General features: G+C 39.9%; 1 protein-coding gene across 11 annotated transcripts in view; it reads left to right on the top strand.

Moving 5' to 3' along the window:
- Positions 1–24,053, top strand: part of HECTD1 (HECT domain E3 ubiquitin protein ligase 1) — a 111,962-nt gene that overhangs the window by 29,894 nt on the left and 58,015 nt on the right. For all 11 annotated transcript variants that reach the window (XM_058429242.1, XM_058429241.1, XM_032180197.2 and 8 more), the window contains exons 3-10: positions 7,040–7,274; positions 8,485–8,712; positions 9,818–10,099; positions 10,198–10,468; positions 11,502–11,578; positions 11,665–11,763; positions 14,142–14,256; positions 15,129–15,303. In XM_058429242.1, the coding sequence (XP_058285225.1) occupies positions 7,040–7,274; positions 8,485–8,712; positions 9,818–10,099; positions 10,198–10,468; positions 11,502–11,578; positions 11,665–11,763; positions 14,142–14,256; positions 15,129–15,303 (1,482 nt within the window). The remainder of the gene's footprint in view (positions 1–7,039; positions 7,275–8,484; positions 8,713–9,817; positions 10,100–10,197; positions 10,469–11,501; positions 11,579–11,664; positions 11,764–14,141; positions 14,257–15,128; positions 15,304–24,053) is intronic.

Here is a 24,053-nt window from a genome sequence, read left to right as displayed (position 1 = left end):
TGCAAGCTTTGCCTCCCAGGTTCACACCATTCTCCTGCCTCAGCCTCCCGAGTAGCTGAGACTACAGGTGCCCGCCACCACGCCCAGCTAATTTTTTGTATTTGTAGTGGAGACGGGGTTTCACCGTGTTAGCCAGGATGGTCTCGATCTCCTGACCTCATGATCCGTCCGCCTTGGCCTCCCAAAATGCTGGTATTACAGGCATGAGCCACCACGCCCGGCCAGAAGCATCAGTTTTTAAATCTTACCTGTTTAAATTACAATGGCTGTATTAAAGCAGAATATCCAGCCAAGTATCTATTAGGAAATGACACTTGTTATTTGTTTTAGTTTCAATGTGAACTTTCAGGTAATACAATTCTCTCAACTATCTGTATTTTTTAGAATTCAGTAATTAATGTTGGCATTTTCTTCCCAATGTCTTTGCTTGATTTATAGATTTTTGAGATTTTGTAATTGGCTTTTCAGTTGTGAATAAATACTATTAACCTATATGCATATGTGTGTGTGTATGTATATGTCTATGTATACATATATTTTTTAAGAGAATCTTACTCTGTTGCCCAGGCTAAAGTGCATTGTGCGTGATCATGGCTCACTGCAGCCTTGAACTCCAGGGCTCAAGTGATCCTCTTGCCTCAGCCTCCCAAATAGCTGGGACTGCAGGCATGCGCCACTATGCCAGCTAATTTTTTTTGAGACAGGGTGTGGCTCACCCAGGCTAGAGTGCAGTGGCATGATCTTGGCTCACTGCAACCTCTGCCTGTCAGACTCAAGCCATCCTCCCACCTCAGCCTCCCGAGTAGCTGGGACCACAGGTGCACGCCTCCATGCCTGGCTATTTTTTGTATTTTTTGTGGTATCACTTTGTTGTCCAGCCTGGTCTCAAACTCTTAGGAGCTCAAGAGATCCGCCTGGCTCAGCCTCCCAAAGTGCTGGGATTACAGGTGTGAGCCACAGCACTCAGCTGGCTAATTTTTTAATCTTTTTTTTAGAGACAGGGGTCTCACTATCTTGCCTAGGCTGATCTAGAAATCCTGGACTCAACTGATCATCCTGCCTCAGCCTTCTGAGTAGCTGGGATTACAGCAGTGAGCTACTGTGCACGGCTTAACCTGTATTTTAATTGAGTACTTTTGTTAGGAATCTTCTAATAGTGTTTTAAAGTTGTTTTAAAAAAAAGTTTTTAGAATTATGTGTAAGATAATGATTACATCTATTTTCACTTGAATAATATGTCTTTATAACCACTTACAATTTTATTATTTTGGGCAAGGTGTGGTGGCTCACACCTGTAATCCCAGCACTTTAGGAGTCCAAGATGGGAAGATTGCTGGAGCCCAGGAGTTCAAGACTAGCCTGGGCAACATAGCAAGAACTTGTCTCTACAAAAAATCAAAAAATTAACTGGGTGTGGTGGTGCATGCCTGTGGTCCCAGCTACTTGGGAGGCTGATTTGAGAGGATTGCCTGAGCCTGGGAGGTCAAGGATACAGTGAGCCGAGATCGCGCCACTGCACTTTAGCTTGAGTGACAGAGTGGGACCCTGTCTAAAAAAAAAAAAAAAAAGACAAAATTTTACTATTTCAAGAATTCTCATAAGTTTTAAGTTGAGTAATGATGACACAAAATTATTGGAATAGTTTTTGACTTAAAAGGCCCTCCACTGAGTTCAGAATTTCTCTTCTCTGAAGACTGAATTGTCTGAATTTGAGTTAACGTTGTTCACTTCAGATAATTTTGACCCATCTTGAGTTCCATATGCTATAATTTCATGTGTTGGAAATTTTATTTGCTATGCTAGTCTATTATAAATTAATAGATAAACAAAGGGAAAATAATATACACTTGAATCCATTAAGAAAAAAAACTATGTTATTTTTAAAACCTCACTTATGAGCAACTGAATTTATAACAGAATAAACTTTAGAGCAAATTTACCTGTTCTGTTATGTAAGTATTGTTAGCATGAGAGGTATCCAAGTATATTAACTTTGAGTTAACTTTCAAGAATTTGTTACTCATGTAAGCCTTTTTGCTAATACATTTCACATAAATACAGTATAATTATATTTATGTATATTTTAAATAAAATATAACAAATTCTATATAATTTATATTTTTTAATGTATATGTTTTCACATACTGATTGCTAGAGGGTTACTGAGTTTTACATCAATTTGTTGCTTTATTTTTAGGAATCTGATTTGGGATTTTTTTAATCTTTTTTGTGTGTAAAGTAAATTTTAGTTAAGTTTTCATATTAAAGAGATAATTTTCAAGAATTTGGCTGTATTTGCCATAAATCAGTGGCTGTATTACAGGAAATATCATGTAAATGAAAGGAGTCTGCCTAATCTAGCTGATTTCCTTTTGCATTGGCAATTAATGTATTCATAATAGTAGCTTATAGTAATGTGAGTTTTTTTTTTTTAATTATTATTTTTTGAGACAGAGTCTCACTCTGTTGCCCAGGCTGGAGTGCAGTGTCTTGATCTTGGCTCACTGCAAGCTCTGCCTCCCGGGTTCATGCCATTCTCCCGCCTCAGCCTCTCAAGTAGCTGGGACTACAGGCGCACACCACCACGCTGGCTAATTTTTATATTCGTAGTAGAGATGAGACTTCACCATGTTGGCCAGGCTGGTCTTGAACTCCTTAGCTCAAGTGATCTGCCCACCTCGGACTCCCAAAGTGTTGGGATTACAGGCATGAGCCATCGTGCCTGGCCAGTAATGTGAGTTTCTATTAGCAAAACTCACAGAAAGAAAATCTCATTGTCATATAACTAGTTTAATAGGAATATTGGCTGGACACAGTGGCTCATGCCTGTAATCCGAGCACTTTGGGAGGCTGAGGTGGACAGATTGCTTGAGCTCAGGAGTTCGAGACCAGCCTGGGTAACATGGTAAAACTGCATCTCTACAAAAAAATTTTTAAAAACTAGCTTGACATGTTGGCATACACCTGTGGTCCCAGCTACTTGGGAGGCTGAGATGGGAGGAAGGTTGAGCCCAGAAGGTTGAGGCTGCAGTGAGCCGTGATTACACCACTGCACTCCAGCCTGGGCGACAGACAAGACCCTGTCTGGAAAAAAAAAAAAAAAAAGAGGCTGGGCGCGGTGGCTCACGTCTGTAACCCCCAGCACTTTGGGAGGCCTAGATGGGTAGATCATTTGAGGTCAGAAGTTCTAGATCAGCCTGGCCAACATGGTGAAACCCCATTCTCTACTAAAAATACAAAAATTAGCCTGGCATGTGTTAGGCGCCTGTAGTCCCAGCTACTCAGGAGGCAGAAGAATTACTTGACCCCAGGAGGCGGAGGTTGCAGTGAGCCGAAATGGTGTCACTGCACTCCAGCCTGGGTGACAGAGCGAGACTGTCTCAAAAAAAAAAAAAAAAAGTTAAAAGACATTCTTTGATTTTCCTTGAAACCTTGATATAAAAAAAAGTACATTTTACATATGTAGGAATATGCCCTAGATACCTTCTTACTGTTGAAAAAGTAACTCAACAGCTAAAAAAACAAATTGATTTTTCTGTCCAATAGCCAAGGCACAACAGATATTTCTTAGGAACACAGGTGATCACAATTAAAATCCGAGACCCTATGAGGTTAGAGCTCTCTGGGTTTTGACCTTTTTGAAACTGGCTCTGTTTTTTTTTTTTTCTTTTGAGACAGGGTCTTGCTCTGTCACCCAGGCTGGAGTGCACAGGTGCAATCATGGCTCACTGTAGCCTTGATCTCCTGGGTTCAAGTGAGCCTCCTGCCTCAGCCTCCCGAGTAGCTGGGACCACAGGTGCACACTACCAGCCTGGCTTGGTTTTTCATTTTTTGTAGAGACGAAGTCTCCTTGTGATGCCCAGGCTGTTCTTGAACTCCTGGGCTCAAGCACTCAAGATGGGAGCATCTTGGCTTCCCAAAGTGATGGGATTACAGAGTGATCCACTGCGCCCAGCCTAAACTGGCTCTTTAACTATTCTTGTTCAGGAAATTCATCACATTTTAGGGAACACAGCAGGAACTATTATTCCCCAAATTAGCAAATACTACATTCCCCTATGAAATGTATTAAGTTTATACTAAGCATTGCTCTTAAATTTTATTTTTTTTTTTTGATGTGCAGTTTTTACCCTGGGTAAGAAAAATGGATGAATAATTGTATTATTATAAAGCATATGGTAAATCTATTCTTGTCATTTGATTCTTGGACTATCAACTTCATTTTATTCTTTATTCAGAAACTACTATTTTCTAAAGAAAACACATTACTCTTTTAGACTGTGTTTTTTCTTTAGTATTAACATTTTAACCGTCTCTTCTCATTTCTTCCATCTACTACATACACATATGTAGAGCATATGTAGTATGCTCTAACAAGGCTTAAGATTCTGATATGCTAGGCAGTTTTGTGACCTTACCTGAGAACTATGGGACTAGCTCTTACAACCTAGCCTCAAGGCATTTAATTCCTGACTTAGAAATATTACAAATGACTACATGTCATAGGTTGCCAGTGTTGCTGGCTAATAAAAAACACCTCTGGCTGGGTGGAGTGGTTCATGACTGTAATCCCAGCACTTCGGAGGTTGAGGCGGGCAGATCATTTGAGGGCAGGAGTTCAATACCAGCCTGGCCAACATGGTGAAACCCCATCTCTAGTAAAAATACAAAAATTAGCTGGGCGGTGTGCACCTGTAATCCTAGCTACCCTGGAGGCTGAGGCACAAGAATTGCTGGAACATGGGAGACGGAGGCTGCAGTGAGCCAAGATTATGCCACTGCACTGGTCAACAGAATGAGACTATCAGAAAACAAACAAAAACCTGTGTTTAATCAATGATTACTCAGTCATTGCATGAAAGATGTCTTCTAAAATTTTTTTATTTTTATGTATTTTTTTAATAGTGAGTCTTGCCATGTTGCCAAGCTGATCTTGAACTGCCTTAGCCTCCCAAAGTACTGACTGCAAGTGTGAGCCACCATACGGGCCCTAAAATTTTTTTAACAGTATTCTTTCTTCTGGACCCTTTAAGTTAAGAATCAGCTAAGTGGATATTAAACCATAGAATTAGATATACTTTAACATTCATACAGATTTTTTTTTTTTTTTTAAGACGGAGTTTTGCTCTTGTTGCCCAGGCAGTGGCATGATCTCAGCTCACTGCAACCTCCACCTCCCGGGTTCAAGCAATTCTCCTGCCTTAGCCTCCTGAGTAGCTGGGATTACAGGTGCTCGCCACTATACCTGGCTAATTATTTTGTATTTTTAGCGGAGATGGGGTTTCATCGTGTTGGCCAGGCTGGTCTTGAACTCCTGACCTCAGGTGATCCACCTGCCTCAGCCTCCCAAAGTGCAAGGATTACAGGCGTGAGCCACCGGGCCTGGCCTCATACAGATATTTCTTAAAGGCTACTAAAGGTATGGGAAGTACTCATTTGCATACACTAAGAATAGGAAGATAAATTATTCCATTAAAATATTGAGAGTATTACCCTTTGTGTTATCTGTAGCTGTAGTTTAGTCTGTCTAGAGAGATTAGAATAATGTATTTGATGTCACATAGCTGAGATTTCTACTGAATGTAAATTATGATCTTTTTATATTTTAAGTGTTAATAAAATATAGGGAGTATTACTGGTAACTCAAAAATTCTGTTTTTGATGGAACTATCTTGGACAGGTTTGTGTAATAAGTATTAGACTGTTAAAGGGAGAGGATGGGGGCTAAAGTTTAGTTTAATATGCTAGGCACTGAGCTGTTTTTAATGTGTATGATTTCATTTAATCTTCATAACCATGTAAAGTATTTTTTTTTATTTTAATTTAATTTAATTTAATTTAATTTTATTTAATTTTATTTAATTTTATTTTTTTATTTTGAGATGTAGTCTCACTCTGTCACCCAGGCTGGAGTGCAGTGGCGCAGTGTCAGCTCACTTCAACCTCCCTGTCCTGGGCTCGAGTGATTTTCCTGCCTCAGCCTTCCAAGTAGCTGGGACTACAGGCATGCGCCACCATGCCCAGCTAATTTTTGTATTTTTAGTAGAGACAGGGTTTTACTATGTTGGCCAGTCTGGTCTTGAACTCCTGACCTCAAGTGATCTGCCTGCCTCGGCCTCCCAAAGTGCAAGGATTACAGTCATGAGCCACTGTGCCCGACCTAAAGTAGGTGTTATTTAGCTATTACTTATGCTTTACAAGTAAGGAAACAGATGCAGAAAAGTCACACAGTTGCTGTTCTTTTTTTTACCCCAGTCTTTTAGACCTCAAATCAGTGCTTCTTTCTGAAAAATATGAATTGACCAGTGTTCCTGGCCTTCTGGGACTTTTAAGTGAATAAGGAAATAAAGTGATACATTAAACAGTGTATGTGCTGCTTTTATGAGGATTAAGGAACATGAAAGTACCACTTAAGTATTTGGGAGCTTAAGGAAGGTTTCATAGAGCAGTTCATGTTTGAGGTGAGCGTTGAATTTTTTTTTTTTTTTTTTGAAACAGAGTTTGTTTTGCTCTTGTTGCCCAGGCTGGAGTACAGTGGCGTGATCTTGGCTCACTGCAACCTCCATCTCCCGGAAGTGATTCTCCTGCCTCATCCTCCTGAGTAGCTGGGACTACAGGTGCCTGTCACCATGCCTGGCTGATTTTTTGCATTTTTAGTAGAGATGGGGTTTCACCATGTTGGGCAGGCTGGTCTCAAACTCCTGACCTCAGGTGATCTGCCTGCCTCGGCCTCCCAAAGTGCTGGGATTATAGGCATGAGTCACCAGGCCTGGCCATTTTTTTTTTTTTAAACATGCTTTCAAGTTAATGTTGCTGTTTTAAACCATTTACACCTTGGTATTTTCAGCAGCAATGAAATTAGCATGTGAGTATTGTTATGGAAGCAAAAACAATGTGAAAAATATTACCTAATAAACATTCAGACACAGTATTGAGCACAGTGTGTTACATTATAACTTTTTATTTTCTATTATTTTGTTAATATTTTGCTGTTAAGAATTTAATAACCCTAGATGTAATATGATTTCTTTCACTACAGATGTCCTCCTCGCACTTTCTTACCAGCCCTTTGCAAAATTTTTCTTGATGAAAGTGCTCCAGACAATGTATTAGAGGTGACAGCCCGTGCCATAACATACTACCTGGATGTATCTGCAGAATGTACCCGAAGGATTGTTGGGGTAGATGGAGCTATAAAAGCACTTTGTAATCGTTTGGTTGTAGTTGAACTTAACAACAGGACTAGCAGAGACTTAGCCGAACAGTGTGTAAAGGTAAGTATTATTTATTGGCTCATTACTTATTTTTCTCAGACCTCTCAGGGATGAGTATTGGCTCATTTAAACATCACTTAGAGACTGAAAAATATATTTACTAAAAAAAAAAAATTCTAAAAAAAAAAAATTCTTCCTATCTTCAGTCTTACTTTATTGAGAGTAGTTGAGAACAGTGGAAATCACAACCCTTGTGGCATCAAAGGAGGTTCCATAGGGCTTGCAAAAAGAAATCTTATCTTAGAAGGAAAACTGTAGGTGATTGCTATGTTCTGTGCTGCTTCAGTGCACTTCAGCTCCTAGTAGTCACTTAGAGATAGGTTATCCCTGTTCTTACCCAAATCATTTTGTATTATAATAGTAACAATCACCACAACAACAAACACCACCCACCAATGCTAGGCATTATTCTAAGCACTTTAAGGTATTAACTCATTTAATCTTCATAGCAACCCTATATGGGATAGGTTGGTGCCAGGAATATTATTATTATTATTTTGAGACAGTTGCTGTGTCTCCCAGGCTGGGGTACAGTGGCACGATGTCGACTCACTACAACCTCCACCTCCCAGTTCAAGCGGTTCTCCAGCCTCAGTCTCCCAAATAGCTGGGACTACAGGTGCCCACCACCACGCCCAGCTAATTTGTTTTGTAGAGATGGAGTTTCACTATGTTGGCCAGGCTGCTCTTGAACTCCTGACCTTGTGATCCCCCTGCCTTGGCCTCCCAAAGTGCTGGGATTACAGGCGTGAGCCACCACGCCTGGCTATTATTATTATTTTTTGAGACAGAGTCTCACTCTCTTGCCCAGGATGGGAGTGCAATGGGCGATCATGGCTCACTGCAGCCTTGACCTCCTGGGCTCAAGTGATCCTCTCACCTCAACCTCCTGAGTAGCTGGGACTATAGCACATGCCACTACTATGCCTGGCTAATTTTTGTATGTTTTGTAGACATCAGGTTTTGCCATGTTGCCCAGGTTAGTCCTGAACTTCTGGGCTCAAGCAAACTGCCCACCTTGGCCTCCCAAAGTGCTGGGATCACAGGTGTGAGCTACTACACCCATCTAAAATATATTATTAAAATTAATTTCATTCATTTCACTTTTCTGTTTTTAATGTGGCACTAATAAATTTGGAGAGCGCATTGTTTCTGTGATTCTTGAAAATCAGGCTTGCATTCTTTCTTTACATTTGTTTTACTATTATAGGTATTAGAACTGATATGTACTCGTGAGTCAGGAGCAGTCTTTGAGGCTGGTGGTTTGAATTGTGTGCTTACCTTCATTCGTGACAGTGGACATCTAGTTCATAAAGACACCTTGCACTCTGCCATGGCTGTGGTATCAAGACTCTGTGGCAAAATGGAGCCTCAAGATTCTTCTTTAGAAATTTGTGTAGAATCTCTGTCTAGTTTATTAAAACATGAAGATCATCAGGTAAATAAGTTGCTGTTATATACTTTCCATTTTCAGAAAGTGACTTTTTTAGTGTCCCCTATTTATAATTATGATAGACCGTAATTTGTACTTTTCACTTGATGAAATCGAGGTAATTCCATCCTCTTTCTCTAATTTTATCTCTCCATGTGGTAATCTCCATTTTGGGAATGAAACTTTTAAGATTATAAATGTGATATATGTTTATTCTTAAAATTTAAATATCATAAAAATATTTTTACAGCTGTACTTGTACTGAGTGTAATTTCGCTGACTTGGTGCAATTTTATTGACCTGATTTTGTTGACTTAAGGTAGATCTCATTTAAAGTAAGACAGTATTTTTTATTTTTATTATTTTTTTTGAGACGGAGTCTTGCTCTGTCACCCAGAGTGGAGTGCAGTGGCATGATCTTGGCTCACTGGAACCTCTGCCTCCCAGGTTCAAGCGATTGTCCTGCCTCAGCCTCCCGAGTAGCTGGTACGACAGGCGCCCACCACCATGCCTGGCTAATTTTTGTATTTTTAGTAGAGATGGGGTTTCACCATATTGGCCAGGCTATTCTTGAACTCCTGACCTTGTGATCTGCCCACCTCAGCCTCCCAAAGTGCTGGGATTACAGGCATGAGCCACCGTGCCAGGCATAAGACAGTATTTATAATCTTATCTGTAAATCCTTATTGAATTAGCATACTTTAGAAAATAAAACTTGACTTTTAATGCTTTTTTATTGTTCAGATGTTATTTTCAGTTGATATCATAGATTATCGTGACAAAGGTACACATAATAATAGTTAATATTTTTGAGCTTTTACTATCCATCTAGATTCTTTATATGTGTTACCTCATTTAAGCTACCACAATGAGATATAGGTACCATTAATATCCCCATTTTACAAATGAGGGAACTGAGGCCTTAAGCAGTTTAAGTAACTTCCTCGGATTACACAGTTAGCAGTGTATGGAGCCATGATTCAAATCTAGGCAGATCACATGCTTAGTCACTTTGCTGCCGTTGCCTTTCTTATAGTGTCAGTATTGAAATGATCATTACTAACACTTTTTAGGTGAATTTTATCTGTGGGCATTTTCTTCACATCGTTAGGTTTCAGATGGAGCTCTGCGATGCTTTGCATCACTGGCTGACCGATTTACCCGTCGTGGTGTTGACCCAGCTCCATTAGCCAAGCATGGATTAACTGAGGAGCTGTTATCTCGAATGGCTGCTGCTGGTGGTACTGTATCAGGACCATCATCAGCATGCAAACCAGGTCGCAGCACCACAGGAGCTCCATCCACCACTGCAGATTCCAAATTGAGTAATCAGGTGTCAACAATTGTAAGTCTGCTCTCAACACTTTGCAGAGGCTCTCCGGTAGTAACACATGTAAGAATGTTTTTGAATCTTTGCTTTTTAATCTTCAGAAAAAGTGTTTTTGTATAATGCTAATATATTAAACTTCCTTCTTCCCATTCTCTTTCTAGGATCTCCTGAGGTCGGAGCTTCCAGATTCAATTGAAAGTGCATTGCAGGGTGATGAAAGATGTGTGCTTGATACTATGCGTTTGGTTGACCTTCTCTTGGTGCTATTATTTGAAGGACGAAAAGCTTTGCCAAAGTCTAGTGCTGGATCTACAGGCAGAATCCCAGGACTCCGGAGATTAGATAGTTCTGGGGAGCGCTCACATCGGCAGCTTATAGATTGTATTCGAAGTAAAGATACCGATGCACTTATAGATGCAATTGACACAGGAGGTCAGAAAATATTTTTTTAAATATAAAAAGAAAGTTGTGAGATAACCATATAGGCAGTTTCTAGTTTTCGGACAGTACTCTTAGAAATCCAGATAACAAAGTGGCACCCCTTCAATATTCTCCACTCTCCCTGTGTATAATTGTATAATTATCAGCTTGGTTCATGGTGAAACCTGAATAAATGCTTGTTGAATGAGTAAAACTTCTATAAAGTTTTAAATTTCTGTTTTATTACCTGAAGGAGATCTTATAAATTCTAAGGTTTTCTCAAGATTGATAGAAACTGATGTGAATGAATTATAATAATGCAGATTTTTTTTGACTGCTGTGTGAGGTGATGAGCAAATATAATTCCTGAAAGATGCTTCTGGGTCATCAGATTTGTTCTGTGTTCTTTGGATTATAGATGTGGATTAGCCTCTTTTAGCAACTACTACCTTATTTAGTTGTGTATTTAGTGTTTTCCTTTCTTAATTTCATGTTTATTTTTAAGACTTAAAGCCTTGTGAATCCCCAGTGGCTTAAACATTTTCAAATATTTTTTTCTTTTTTTTGTGGGGAGACAGAGTCTCACTTTGTTGTGCAGGCTGGAGTGCAGTGGTACAGTCTCGGCTCACTGCATCCTCTGCCTCCTGGGTTTGAGTGATTCTCCTGTCTCAGCCTTTGGAGTAGCTGGGATTACAGGCATGTGCCACCACACGCGCCTAATTTTTGTGTTTTTAGTAGGGACGGGGGTTTCACCATGTTGGCCATGCTGGTCTCGAACTCCTGACCTCCTCCCACCTCGGCCTCCCAGAGTGCTGGGATTACAGGTGTGAGCCACTGTGCCTGGACTTAAATACTATTTCTTAGCTGATCTCAAGTTTGCTGATTATGTACTGCTTTATAGTTGACCTAAATATTTAAAATACTCTCTTGGCTCTTTATTTAGATGATGACTAATGACAATCTTAAAATGGTTCAGTCTTTAGAAAAGTTTATATTTTATTGGCTTTAAAAATACGTTTCTTTTTTTTTTCCTTCGAAATTTCAGCCTTTGAAGTAAATTTTATGGATGATGTAGGTCAGACTCTATTAAACTGGGCCTCTGCTTTTGGAACTCAGGAAATGGTAAGCTAATAAATAAAAGCTACTATTTAAATTAAGGATAGAAATATTAATAAAAAGCAGCTTTATGATTCGTTATCATTTTACAGGTAGAATTTCTTTGTGAGAGAGGTGCAGATGTTAATAGAGGTCAAAGGTCATCATCATTACATTATGCTGCATGTTTTGGAAGACCTCAAGTAGCAAAGGTAAAGTCTAGGTTTTAAAATTACTAATTTTTAACATTTACGTGGTTTAAAAATTAGAATGATATAAAACCTTTTATTTCCATGCCATCTCCATCCACTTCATTCCCCCTTACTCACTATAAGTGTTTTTAATTCGTTTTTTCTTTTTAGTGTTTCCTAATACAGATTCAATAAAAACAAATATATGTATATGTGTGTGTTCCCTCCTTTTCTTATACACTCACCCGTACTTTGTTTTTTTACTTAATAATATAAATTAGAGCTCTCTCCCTGTTAGCATGTAGAGAACTTTTTTATATCTGTATGCATATCCTGTACTACAAGTTTATTCAGCTAGTCACCTAGTGTTGAACATGTGATTGTTTCCAATTTATTACTCTTGGCAATGAATAACTTTGCCTATATTTTCTCTTGTTTGTATTCATCAATAAAATATTCCTTTTTTTTTTTTTTTTGAGACAGGGTTTTGCTCTGTCGCCCAGGCTGGAGTGCAGTGACACAGTAGCAATTCACTGCAGCCTTGAATTCCTGTGTTCAAACCATCTCATGCCTCAGCCTCCCAAGTGGCTGGGATTATAGGCGTGTGCCATCATGCTTGGCTAGTTTTTGTACTTTTAGTAGAGACAGGATTTTGCCATGTTGGCCAGGCTGGTCTCAAACTTCTAGCCTCAAGTGATCCACTTGCATTGTCCTCCCAAAGTGCTGGGATTATAGGCATGAGCCACTGCACCTAGCCAAATATTCTGTTTGTAGAAGAATCACTAGACTCAGACTAGCAAAGGACTTTGGGGAGTTATTTTTACAGGTAGAGAAATTGAGGTCCAAAGAGGTTAAATGAAAAGGTTTACATCAAATGTATGAACTAGGTGTCTATAATCCGCCAGTGGTATAGTACGAGGTTAGTCCACTCTGAAGTTGTGCACACCTGGATTCAAGTCTCAGCTTATGCACAAAAAAGGCTATATGACCTTGGACAGTTTATTAAGTTTATCTATAAAATAAGTATGTATTCTTAGCAAGACTATTGTGAGAATTAGAAAAAAAATTGTATAGATTTACTGTAGTAATCAGCATATTGTAGGTGCCCAAATGGTAGCTGCTATTATTGTCATCTTTACACTACAACAAAATTTTCAATAACAGGTTAGTAGCTTTCTAGCCTGAGAAGGATGGTCTCTTCAAGCCTGAATTCTATTTGTTTGAATTGGTTAGTTTTTAGAGAGAATGATGCTTCTAAGGGTGACTAATACTGAGTAAGCAAAGAAGGTTTTAGAGTTTCCCTTTCAAGTACTTTTAAAGTCAGCTGTTAGCAAAAAAGTTTTTATTGAGCCATTGTGATTAAGTAGTCTGGGTATGAAATTATGAAAGGTTTAAGGTGTTAGTGGGTATAGAGGTGGATATATTGATGACTTTTTATTTTTGAAATAGGGTCTTGCTCTGTCTCACAGGCTGGAGTGCAGTGGTACAATCATAGCTCATGTAACCTTGAATTCCTGGGCTCAAGCGATCCTCATGCCTCAGCCTCCAGAGTCACTAGAACTACAGGCGTGTGCCACCATACTGGCTAATTTTTATTTTTATTTTATTATTTATGTATTATTTGTAGAGATGAGATCTCACCATGTTGCCTAGGCAGATCTTGAACTCTTGGCCTCCAGTGATCCTCCGGTGTAGCTTCCCAAAGTGCTGGGATTATAGGCGTGAGCCACCACACCTGGTTGACTTTTTGGTCTAAAATTTAATTTGACTTAACTTGGTAATTGGCAGTATATAGGAGGCGATGTTGTTGGTTGCCAGGTCATAAATTAAACAATATCTCTCTTAAAGAAATTGGGAGGCAGAGTTTGATGGAGAAAGTGACATGTTAAGATGGAACATACTTAATTTGAGATGATGATAAATAACCAAGTACAATTAATTCATAAGTTTTTCAAGATACGATAGGCTGCTTTTTTTGTTTTTTGAGCTGGAGTTTCGCTCTTGTTGCCTAGGCTGGAGTGCAATGGTTCAAGCGATCTTGCTCACTGTAACCTCTGCCTCCTGGGTTCAAGTGATTCTCCTGCCTCAGCCTCCCAAGTAGCTGGGATTACAGGCATGCACCACTACACCCGGCTAATTTTGTATTTTTAGTAGAGACGGGGTTTCTCCATGTTGGTCAGGCTGGTCTTGAACTTCCGTCCTCAGGTGACCCACCCGCTTCGGCCTCCTAAAGTGCTGGGATTACAGAATAGGCTGCTTTTAAGGTACTAAGTGCAAAGGCAGAGATACAGATTTCCACCTGCTTGATTAAGTAATTCTGGAATATCTTTAGTTTACATAGTTGGATGTCAAAGAAATAAAGTATTGTTATATTCAAGTTAAATGCTTTTCTTCTCTAGACTCTGTTACGGCATGGTGCAAATCCAGATCTGAGAGATGAAGATGGGAAGACTCCATTAGATAAAGCTCGAGAAAGGGGCCATAGTGAAGTAGTAGCTATTCTTCAGTCTCCAGGTGAGTGCTACATTCTTTCCTTTGAAGCCATCTACTGTTATTTTTCAGCTTTCACTTCCATAGCTTTCTGTAGACACATTAACATTATATAAATGAACTATCCCTATGAGGTCAAATAATTATATATGTATATGCTTACATTTAATAAACCTTTAACAGCTTAATTTTCTATGTTCTTTGAGATTGTGACTGCCTGATACCAGAATGACCAAAATCTAAAGTTCAAGGAATATGGGAATGTCAGATAAAGAATACTTTGGTATTGTTTAGGTAGGGTAGTTTGACCAAAAAAAAATTTTTTTTAGGCGGAGTCTTGCTCTGTCGCCCAGGCTGGAGTGCAATGGCGCTATCTCGGCTCACTGCAAGCTCCGCCTCCCGGGTTCACGCCATTCTCCTGCCTCAGCCTCCCGAGTAGCTGGGACTACAGGCACCCGCCACCGCGCCCGGCTAATTTTTTTTGTATTTTTAGTAGAGACGGGGTTTCACCGTGTTAGCCAGGTGGTCTCGATCTCCTGACCTCATGATCCGCCCACCTCAGCCTCCCAAAGTGCTGGGATTATAGGCATGAGCCACCGCGTCCGGCTGACCAAAGTTTTAAGTTTTCAGAGGGTTGATGAATCCAGAAGCTCTGTGAAATAATTTTTGGAACGAAGTGGAATATCCAAAATTATCTTCTTAATTTGTTATTGAGCTCATTGAAGTTACTAATGCTCTTTAGTATTCTTATAAGCATCATTGAAACAATGTTCTAATTTCAGTTTATTTGTTAATTAGAGATAATTATTATTTGAAGTTGGATATATCTTAAGGTTTTTTTCCTTGAAAGCAAAAGTTTCCAAAAAAGTATTTCTTTAAAAAATATTTGTCTGTAGGTGATTGGATGTGTCCAGTTAATAAAGGAGATGATAAGAAAAAGAAAGATACAAACAAAGATGAAGAAGAATGTAATGAGCCCAAAGGAGATCCGGAAATGGCACCCATATACTTGAAAAGGTTATTGCCAGTGTTTGCACAAACATTTCAGCAAACTATGCTGCCTTCAATAAGGTAGTTATTCATACTATTTGATGTGTTAGACAAATTACACCAATTATATGGTTTTATTTATCTCCCTTTTCCAGAAGGATTTGAGGTTTATTTTAATGTTAAGAAGGTGTGGTAAGAATAAAAATTAGATCAGAAATAGGAAAGTCTTATCTTTTCTTCTGACAATCTGAATGAAGAGGAGTTTTAGAAAAGTTACTAGATTCTTAACAAATTTTTGGTAGCTGTCTGAATATTAAATCTGTATTTGATAAGTATTGCAAACACTTATTGAGCTTTTTGGAAGCCTGTTGGTAGGGACAGTATGAGATGGCCACTGGAGGAGTTATACAGATAAGTGAGACTTGGCTCTTGCTTACTCTTCCCCTTGGGGGCTAGTAAGGATGTATGTGGGTAAAACATAGAGTGGTAAATGGTAGATTAGGCGCATATTCAGGGTTCTCTGGGAATATAGATGATTTAACAACTAATTGGGCTGGACAGATTGGAGACAGTTTTATGCAGAGGTGAGATTTAAATTGTGGTTTAAAGGATACTTAGGAATTTTCTAGGCAGACAGATTTGGAAGCATGTCCATCCATCAGGAACTCCTTGTGGCTCTCCCTCTACAGTGTGTCTATAGCTTGCTATTTCTTTTCATCTTTTGCTGGTCAGTACTCTGATCCAAACTACCAAAGACAGTGGTTTGACCACTGCAGTAGCCTCTTAATTAATCATTCTGCTTTTTCTCTCTTGCTCCTTTACAGTGTTTGTACATATTAGGCTGAATTATATATGTAGATGTGTGCGTGTATATATATTTTTAATTAATTTTTGAGACAGGATATCTCTGTCACCTGGGCTAGAGTACAGTGGCTGGATCACGGCTCACTGCAGCCTTGAATTCCTGGGCTCCAGTGATTCTCCCACCTTAGCCTCCCGAGTAGCTGGGACTACAAGTATGCCACCATGCCCAGATAATTTTTTGTACTTTTAGTATAGCTGGGGATTCACCACGTTGCCCAGGCTGGTCTCAAACTCCTGGGCTCAAGTGATCGCCCACCTCAGCCTCCCAAGTGCTGGGATTACAGACATGGGCCACTACACCCGACCATATATATTTTTAGAGACAGGTCTTGCTCTGTCACCCAAGCTGGAGTGCAGTGGCACAATCATAGCTCACTGCAACCTTGAACTCCTGGGCTCCAGCGATCCCCCACCTCAGCCTCTCAAGTGGCTAGGACTACAGATGTATACCGCCTTGCCTGGCTAATTCTTAAATTTTTTGTAGAGACATGGTGTTGCTCTGTTGCCCAGGCTGGTCTTGAACTCCTAGCTTCAAGTGATTTTTCTGCTTTGGCCTCCCAAAGTGTTGGGATTGTAAGTGTGAGCTTCTGCATTGCACCTATCCTGAGAATTACATACATTTTTTTTTTTTTTTTAATTTTTTTTAGAGACAAAGTCTTGCTCTCTTGTCCAGGCTGGAGTGCAGTGGCGCAATTACAGCTGGAGTGCAGTGGTGCAGTCACAGCTTACTGCATACTTGAACTCCTGGGCTCAAGGAATCCTCCCACCTCAGCTTGCTGAGTATCTAGGACTATAGGCGTGCACTACCACACCAGCTAATGTTTTTATTTTTTTGTGGAGATGAGGTCTGACCATCTTGTCCAGGCTGGTCTTTAACTCCAGGGCTCAAGCAATCCTCTGGCCTCAGCTTCCTGAAGTGCTGGAATTACAGGCATGAGCTACCGCACTTGGCTTGAGAATTGTATCTTTAAATCATAATTATATCATACCACTTCCTAGTTTGAACCCTTCATAGCTTCTAATTGGCTTTAACTAAAACTCAGCTCCTTAACCCTTAGGCTTGCAAGTTCTTACATAATCCCAACCCAGCTCTCCAACACAGTACTACCTAACATTTGGCCCATTACACTCATGCTAGCCTTCTATTTGTGGAACCCTCCAAGTACATCCTTGCCTTAGGGCTTTTGCACTTGTTTGTCATCTGCTTGAAACTTTTCTGTCCCTAGATCTTCTGAATGGGTGTTTGCTTCATACCATTCAGCTCTCAGTTCAAGTGTTAAATCCACTGAAGTCTGTCTCCCTGATTTAAATTTACCCCGTTACACTTTTTATATCAATAATGTTTTACTGACTTTACAAAGCTTATGCTGTCTTGGCTGGGCATGGTGGCTCACGCTTGTTATCCCAGCACTTTGGGAGGCCGAGGCCGGTGGATCACTTGAGGCCAGGAGTTTGAGGCCAGCCTGGCTAACATGGCGAAACCCTGTCTCTATGAAAAATAAAAAAATTAGCTGGGTGTGATAGCGCTTGCCTATAGTCCCAGCTACTCGGGAGGCTGAGGCCGGAGAATTGCTTGAACCCACGAGGCAGAGGTTGCAGTGAGCCAAGATTGCGCCACTGCATTCCAGCCTAGGCAACAGAGCAAGACTCCATCTAAAAAAAAAAAAAGGTTACACTCTCTGAAATACTGCTTTTTGGGGGGGTTTTGTTTGTTTTATTGTCTTGTCTCTTTAAAGTAAGCACCACAAGAGCTGGTCTTATATACTGCTATATTCCTACAAAAGCAAGGAGATACAGAATAGGGCCTGATCCTTAGGTCCTCAGTAGATATTTACTGAATGATTGAATGAGTGTGTTTTGTTAGCAGTTGCAAGTATGTCAATATTAATGGAGTACAGGATACATTTGGAAAGCTCAGAGAATAATGTTAAGAAAGTAGAGAGGAGCTTTTTATAACCTATGATGGCTTTTGTAGGCCATGTGAAAGAGCGTGGACTCTACCTCACATTTAAGAAGGATTATTAAAGACCCGTAAGGAAAGTTTGACACATCTGGATTTCTGTTGAGAGAAGAACTGGAGGAAGGAGAGAATAGAAACAGACAAGTGTTGATTGAGATAGAAACTTCAGGGCAACTGGATTAGTGAGAACAAATTTAAGAGTTTGGCAGATGGATTGTATACGGATTGGTGACCAATTAGATGGTGGATTGAAGGAAGAAAGGGTGAAAGATGACTGCAGGTTTTTGGCTGAGTAGGAATCTGATTTTGGTCATTTTCAGTTCAGGAGGTCTGTACAGCATGCAGTTTTATAAGATTCAAGTACTTCCAATACCAGTATTATGAGCTGACATTAAAATACAAGCAGTCTGCTTTAAATGGGAGAGAAGTGGCCGCAAAATAATTCACTGTGAACATTTAATAGCTTGGTTTTTAATTCTTCCCCAAATAGCTACAGAGGTGTAGGTGTTAGTGGGGTCACTTTTTTTTTTTTTTTTTTTAAATAACACAAGACTTGAATCATCTTAAATGAGCAAGTTCAGTTTTGAACAAGATAATTTGGTCTGAAAATTTTAGAGGCCCATCTGTTACGCCAGTGCAAGAATCATTCTGGAGTAGAAGTGCTTCATGATAAGGCCATCAGAAAATTATAAAGTATGCTACCATATAACAGAGTTCCCTTATTGGATGGTTATTTTCTTTTATCATTTTAAATGTTTGGAGATATTAGTATTAGAAAATTTGATGCTAGATTTTCCCAGGTAGTTATTAGCAGACACATTTAATTGTAGCTAGGAAAATAATATATGTCTTAGTTTAAGAACTGATACTCTGGAATCAACTCATTGCACTTTCCTATATGGCCATGGGCAAAGCACATAACCTCTTAATTGGCTCGTCTCCAAGGTGAGGATAGTTATACTTAATCCTCTTTAGGAGTGAGAATAAAAATTAAATATGTGTGTAGCATAGTGTCTAACGTGTTAGAGGTATTTGAAAAGTGATAGTTTATTTTTTGGAATTATTTAGCATTATTAAAAACAAGGGGGAGCACACGGTGGCGCGTTTCTGGTCCCAGCTACTTGGGAAGCTGAGGGAGTAGGATCGCTTGAGACCAGCTTAGGCAACATAGCGTGACCCTGTCTCAAAAAAACAAGGTGGATTGGTTATGACCTGATATTTTACCAGTTTTTTTTGAAGTTTTATCAGATAAGTAAACATAACACTGATTCAGACAGTTAAAGGAGTGTCCATGTATATTGACATTAGCTATTACCTGTATAGGCCTGTGCACAGTATCTGTTTAGGAAATAAAAGGCAGACAGCAGATCAGTGAAGGCTTCAAAACAGAGATTGGTAGTATCAGTGGTGGAGTAGTTTGTAAAAGCCTGGTTATTTTTTCTGTAAGATAATTAGACTGAGGACTTCACTTTGTTTTAGAAGAAAGCTACATAGAATTTTGAAGAGGTCTGGTAAGTAAACATCGTAGGAGTTAGTATAAATAACTGGAAAAAGATTGAGTCTACTTTGCAGCAAACTAGATCTTTGGGGACCTTTAAAAAAATTTTTTTTTTTTGGCACAGAGTCTTGTTTTTTTTTTTTTTTTTTTAGTAGAGACAGAGTTTCACCGTGGTCTCGATCTCCTGACTTTTTTTTTTTTTCCCGCCTCGGCCTCCCAAAGTGCTGGGATTACAAGCGTGAGACACCGCACCTGGCCTTGACGCAGAGTCTTGCTCTGTCACCCAGGCTGGAGTGAAGTGGCGTGATCTTGGCTTACTGTAGCCTCTGCCTCCTGGGTTCAAGGGATTCTCCTGCCTCAGCCTCCCATGGGTTTACAGGGATTACAGGCACGCACCACCATGTCCGGCTAATTTTTGTAGTTTTAGTAGAGACGGGGTTTTGCCATGTTGGCCAGCCTGGCCTTGAACTCCTGACCTCAAGTGATCCGCCTGCCTCGGCCTCCTAAAGTGCTGGGATTACAGGGGTGAGCCACCACGCCTAGCCCTTTAAAATTTTTTTAAAAATGTTTTAGCTACAGGATCTCACTGTTGCACAGGCTGGAGTATAGTGGAATGCTCATAGCTTACTGCAACCTCAAACTCCTGGGCTCAAGGGATTTTCCCAATTTAGCCTCCCAAGCACCTGCGGCCACAGTTGTGCACCACCACACCCAACTAATTTTTTTGGGGGGGACGGGCTCACTCTATCACCTAGGCTAGAGTGCAGTGGCACAATCTTGGCTCACTGCAGGCTCTGCCTCCCAGGCTCAAGCGATCCTCTCACCTTAGTCTCCCAAGTAGCTGAGACTACAGATGCATGCCACCATGCCTGGCTAAACACCTGGCTAATTAAAATAGTTTTTTTTTTTTGTTTTGTAGAGATGAAGTCTTGCTGTGTTGCCCAGACTGGTCTCAAACTCCTGGGCTCAAGCGATCTTCTGACGTCAGCTTCCCAAAGTGTTGGGTTTAGAGGCATGAGCCACCGTGTGTGGTCTGGTTTTCTTTTCTTTCTCTGTGTGTGTGTGTGTGTGTGTGTGTGTGTGTGACAGGATCTTACCCTGCTGTGCAGTGGCGTGTGTGTGTGTGTGTGTGTGTGTGTGTGTGTGTGAGAGAGACAGGATCTTACCCTGCTATGCAGTGGCGTGATCTCAGCTCACTGCAGCCTCAGCCTCCTGGGCTCAAGCAATTCTCCAGTCTCCCAAGGAGCTGATACTACAGGTGAGCACCACCACACCTGGCTAATTTTTTTATTTTTTTGTGCATAAACAAGATCTTACTATGTTGCCCAGACTGGTCTTGAACTCTTAAGCTCTAGTGATCCTCCCAAAGTGCTAGGTTTACAGGTGTGAGCCACTGCGACTGGCCCAATTTTTTTTTTTTTAAATAATTTGAGAGAAAAAAGTAGACTTGGTGGGATATAGTGGGAAATTGTTCTTGGGTGAAAACATTAAATAATCTAAAGACATAAATTCTTCTAAAATTAATTTGTAGGTTATGCAGTTCTAAAGGAAATAACTACAGAATTTGTTTTAGAACTTGACAGATCCCAGAGTTCATCTGGAAGAATAAATAGGTGAGATTATTAAAGAAAAATCTGAAATGTTAGTGTAACCCTTTAGCAATGAAACTTTTATGATAACTAGCAGAGTAGTGTGTAAATCAATGGAATAAAATAGTCCCCCCAATAGAGCCAGTTATATATAGGTATTAGAGGTATTATAATGGATGTTTCTCAGATCATTCAGGGGAGGGAGTGCTATTTATTAAGTGGTACTGGAACATCTGCTTTGTAGTTTGATTTTAAAAATCACCCTAATCTTTTATCTTATGTTTTAAATCGAAACAAATTCTAAGACTTAAAAACTAAAATATTAAGAAAACAAAAAGATAAGATACTTTTTTTCCCTATCCTCCAAAACTTTTTTTTTTTTTTTTTGAGACAGTCTTGCTCTGTCACTGAGGTTGGAGTGCAGTAGCATGATCTTGGCTCACTGCAAACCTCTGACTCCCAGGTTCAAGCGATTCTTGTGCCTCAGCCTCCTGAGGAGCTAGGATTAAGGACATGCACCACCATGCCCAGCTAATTTTTGTATTTTTTTAGTAGAGACGGGATTTCACCATATTGGCCAGGCTGGTCTTGAACTCCTGGCCTTATGTGATCTGCCCTCTTCAGCCTCCCAAAGTGTTGGAATTACAGGCGTGAGCCCCTCCAGAACCTCTGAGCAAAAGAAAATATACTTGAATGTTTATCAGACCTTGATAGGAAGAATGGCTTTTTCTTTTTCTTTTTTTTTGAGACAGAGTCCTGCTCTGTCACACAGGCTGGAGTGCAGTGGCGCCATCTCAGCTCCTGAGTAGCTGGGATTACAGGCACACACCACCATGCCTGGCTAACTTTTTTGTGTTTTTAGTAAAGATGGGATTTTGCCATATTGGCCAGGCTGGTCTCAAACTGCTGATCTCAGGTGATCTGCCCACCTTGGCCTCCTAAAGGGCTGGGATTACAGGCGTGAGCCACCACACTCAGTCTGGCTTTTTCTTTTGTTTTTTCCTTTCTTTCTTTTTTTTTAAGACAGGGTGTTGCTCTGTCACCCAGACTGGAGTGCATTGTATGATCACGGCTCACTGCAGCCTTGAATTCCATGGCACAGTGTATCCTCTTGCCTCAGCCTCTTGAGCTAGAACTGCAGGCACACGCCACCAGGTCCAGCTAATTTTTGTTTTTAGAGACAATCTTGCTTTGCTGCCCAGGCTGGTCTTGAACGCCCAGGCTGGTCTTGAACTCCCCGGCTTAAGCAGTTCCCCTGCCTTGACCTCCCAAACTGCGGGTTTACAGGCGTGAGTCACTATGCCTGGCTTACTTTAGAAACTTATTTGCATTAGCCAAATATGTCCTTTTAAATTTATTTTATGTAAAAAACATAAAACTACTACATACCAGAAACAATATTACCTGCAGCCACAAATGTCTCAGAATAGACACTTTTAATCTAAATAAATTTGCCAGCAGGTGGGTATTTGTTAGCAAATATGACAAAGGGATACTGTCGTTATTATATACAAAGGGTATGTACAAATTAGAGCCATTTGAGTAAGTTAGTCAATGAAATTAAGGCACAATGTTCAAGAGGAAACATAACAAAAAATTAATAAGGAAAAATGTATTTCCTAGCTGGGCATGTTAGCTCATGCATGTAATCCCAGCACTTTGGGAGGCTGAGGTGGGAGGATTGCTTGAGTCCAGGAGTTTGAGACCAGCCTGGGCAACTAGTGAAACCCTGTCTCTACAAAATACAAAAATTAGCTGAGTGTGGTGGCGCATGCCTGTAGTCCTGGCTACTCGAGAGGCTGAGGTGGGAGGATTGCTTGAGTCTGGGCGGTCAAGGCTGCAGTGAGCTGAGATTGTGCTGCTGCACTCCAGTCTAGATGACAAAGTGAGACGCTGTCTCAAAAAAAAAAAGAAGTATTTCCTTACTAGTAAAAAGCAAAACATTTTAGAAATAAGTAAAATTTGGTATCATTTTTACCTATTGGACAGTTAAGAAACTTAAAAAATGAGAAATTTTTTTAAGTAAAAAGGAGTATTGTAGATATTCATATTTAGTGATAATTTAAGGTGTTAACAGCCTTTTTTGAATCAGTTTGCCAATATGAATGCAGTACTCATACACATTCAGTACTTAATGAAAGTGTTTAGGCTGTTAGATCCAAGAATCCCTCTGTACTGAAGGAATATTAAGAAACTGTTTACACAAAAATAAATAGTGCTATTTTTAATAGAAAAGACTGTAAACTAAATGTTCAAAATTTATATAATAGTGTTAAACAGGAAAATTTTATGTTGTGAGTATTATGTATCATCTGATTAAGAGATGGAATTTGAATACAGGCTCTGTAATTTATTAGCTCAGTGATCTTAGTAGACTGACTTAACTATTGCTCAGTATCTTCACTTGTAAATTTGAGCTAATAAAACCCACCTCATAGGTTTTGTTGTGTGGGTTAAATGAATTATGTTTTTAAAGTACATAAAAAGATTACTGCTCGTAATGGCTCAGTATATGAGAGATAGATAAATAACATATAAACATTCTAATACATTGTTAATTGAACTGTCATGATATAAAACTAATACTTAAATTCTGGTATTTACGGTGGAATATAAATAAAAACTAGGGCCAGTAATAAAAACCGGGGCCAGGCGTGGTGACTCATGCCTGTAATCCCAGCACTTTGGGAGGCCAAGTAGGGTGGATCTCCTGAGCACAGGATTTCCAGACCAGCCTGGGCAACGTGGTAAAACCCTGTCTCTACAAAAAATAGAAAAATTAGCTGGGCACTGTGGCAGGAGCCTGTAATCCCAGCTACTTGGGAGGCTGAGGCACAAGAATCACTTGAACCTGGGAGTCAGAGGTTGCAGTGAGCTAAAATCCTGCCACTGCATTCCAGCCTGGGGGACAGAGTGAGAC

The sequence above is a fragment of the Hylobates moloch genome, unplaced genomic scaffold (assembly GCF_009828535.3).
Source record: "Hylobates moloch isolate HMO894 unplaced genomic scaffold, HMol_V3 SCAFFOLD_16, whole genome shotgun sequence".
NCBI classification, from domain to species: Eukaryota; Metazoa; Chordata; class Mammalia; order Primates; family Hylobatidae; genus Hylobates; species Hylobates moloch.
Note: the sequence above shows the minus strand (reverse complement) of the source record. Positions and strands in the feature narration are given on the sequence as shown.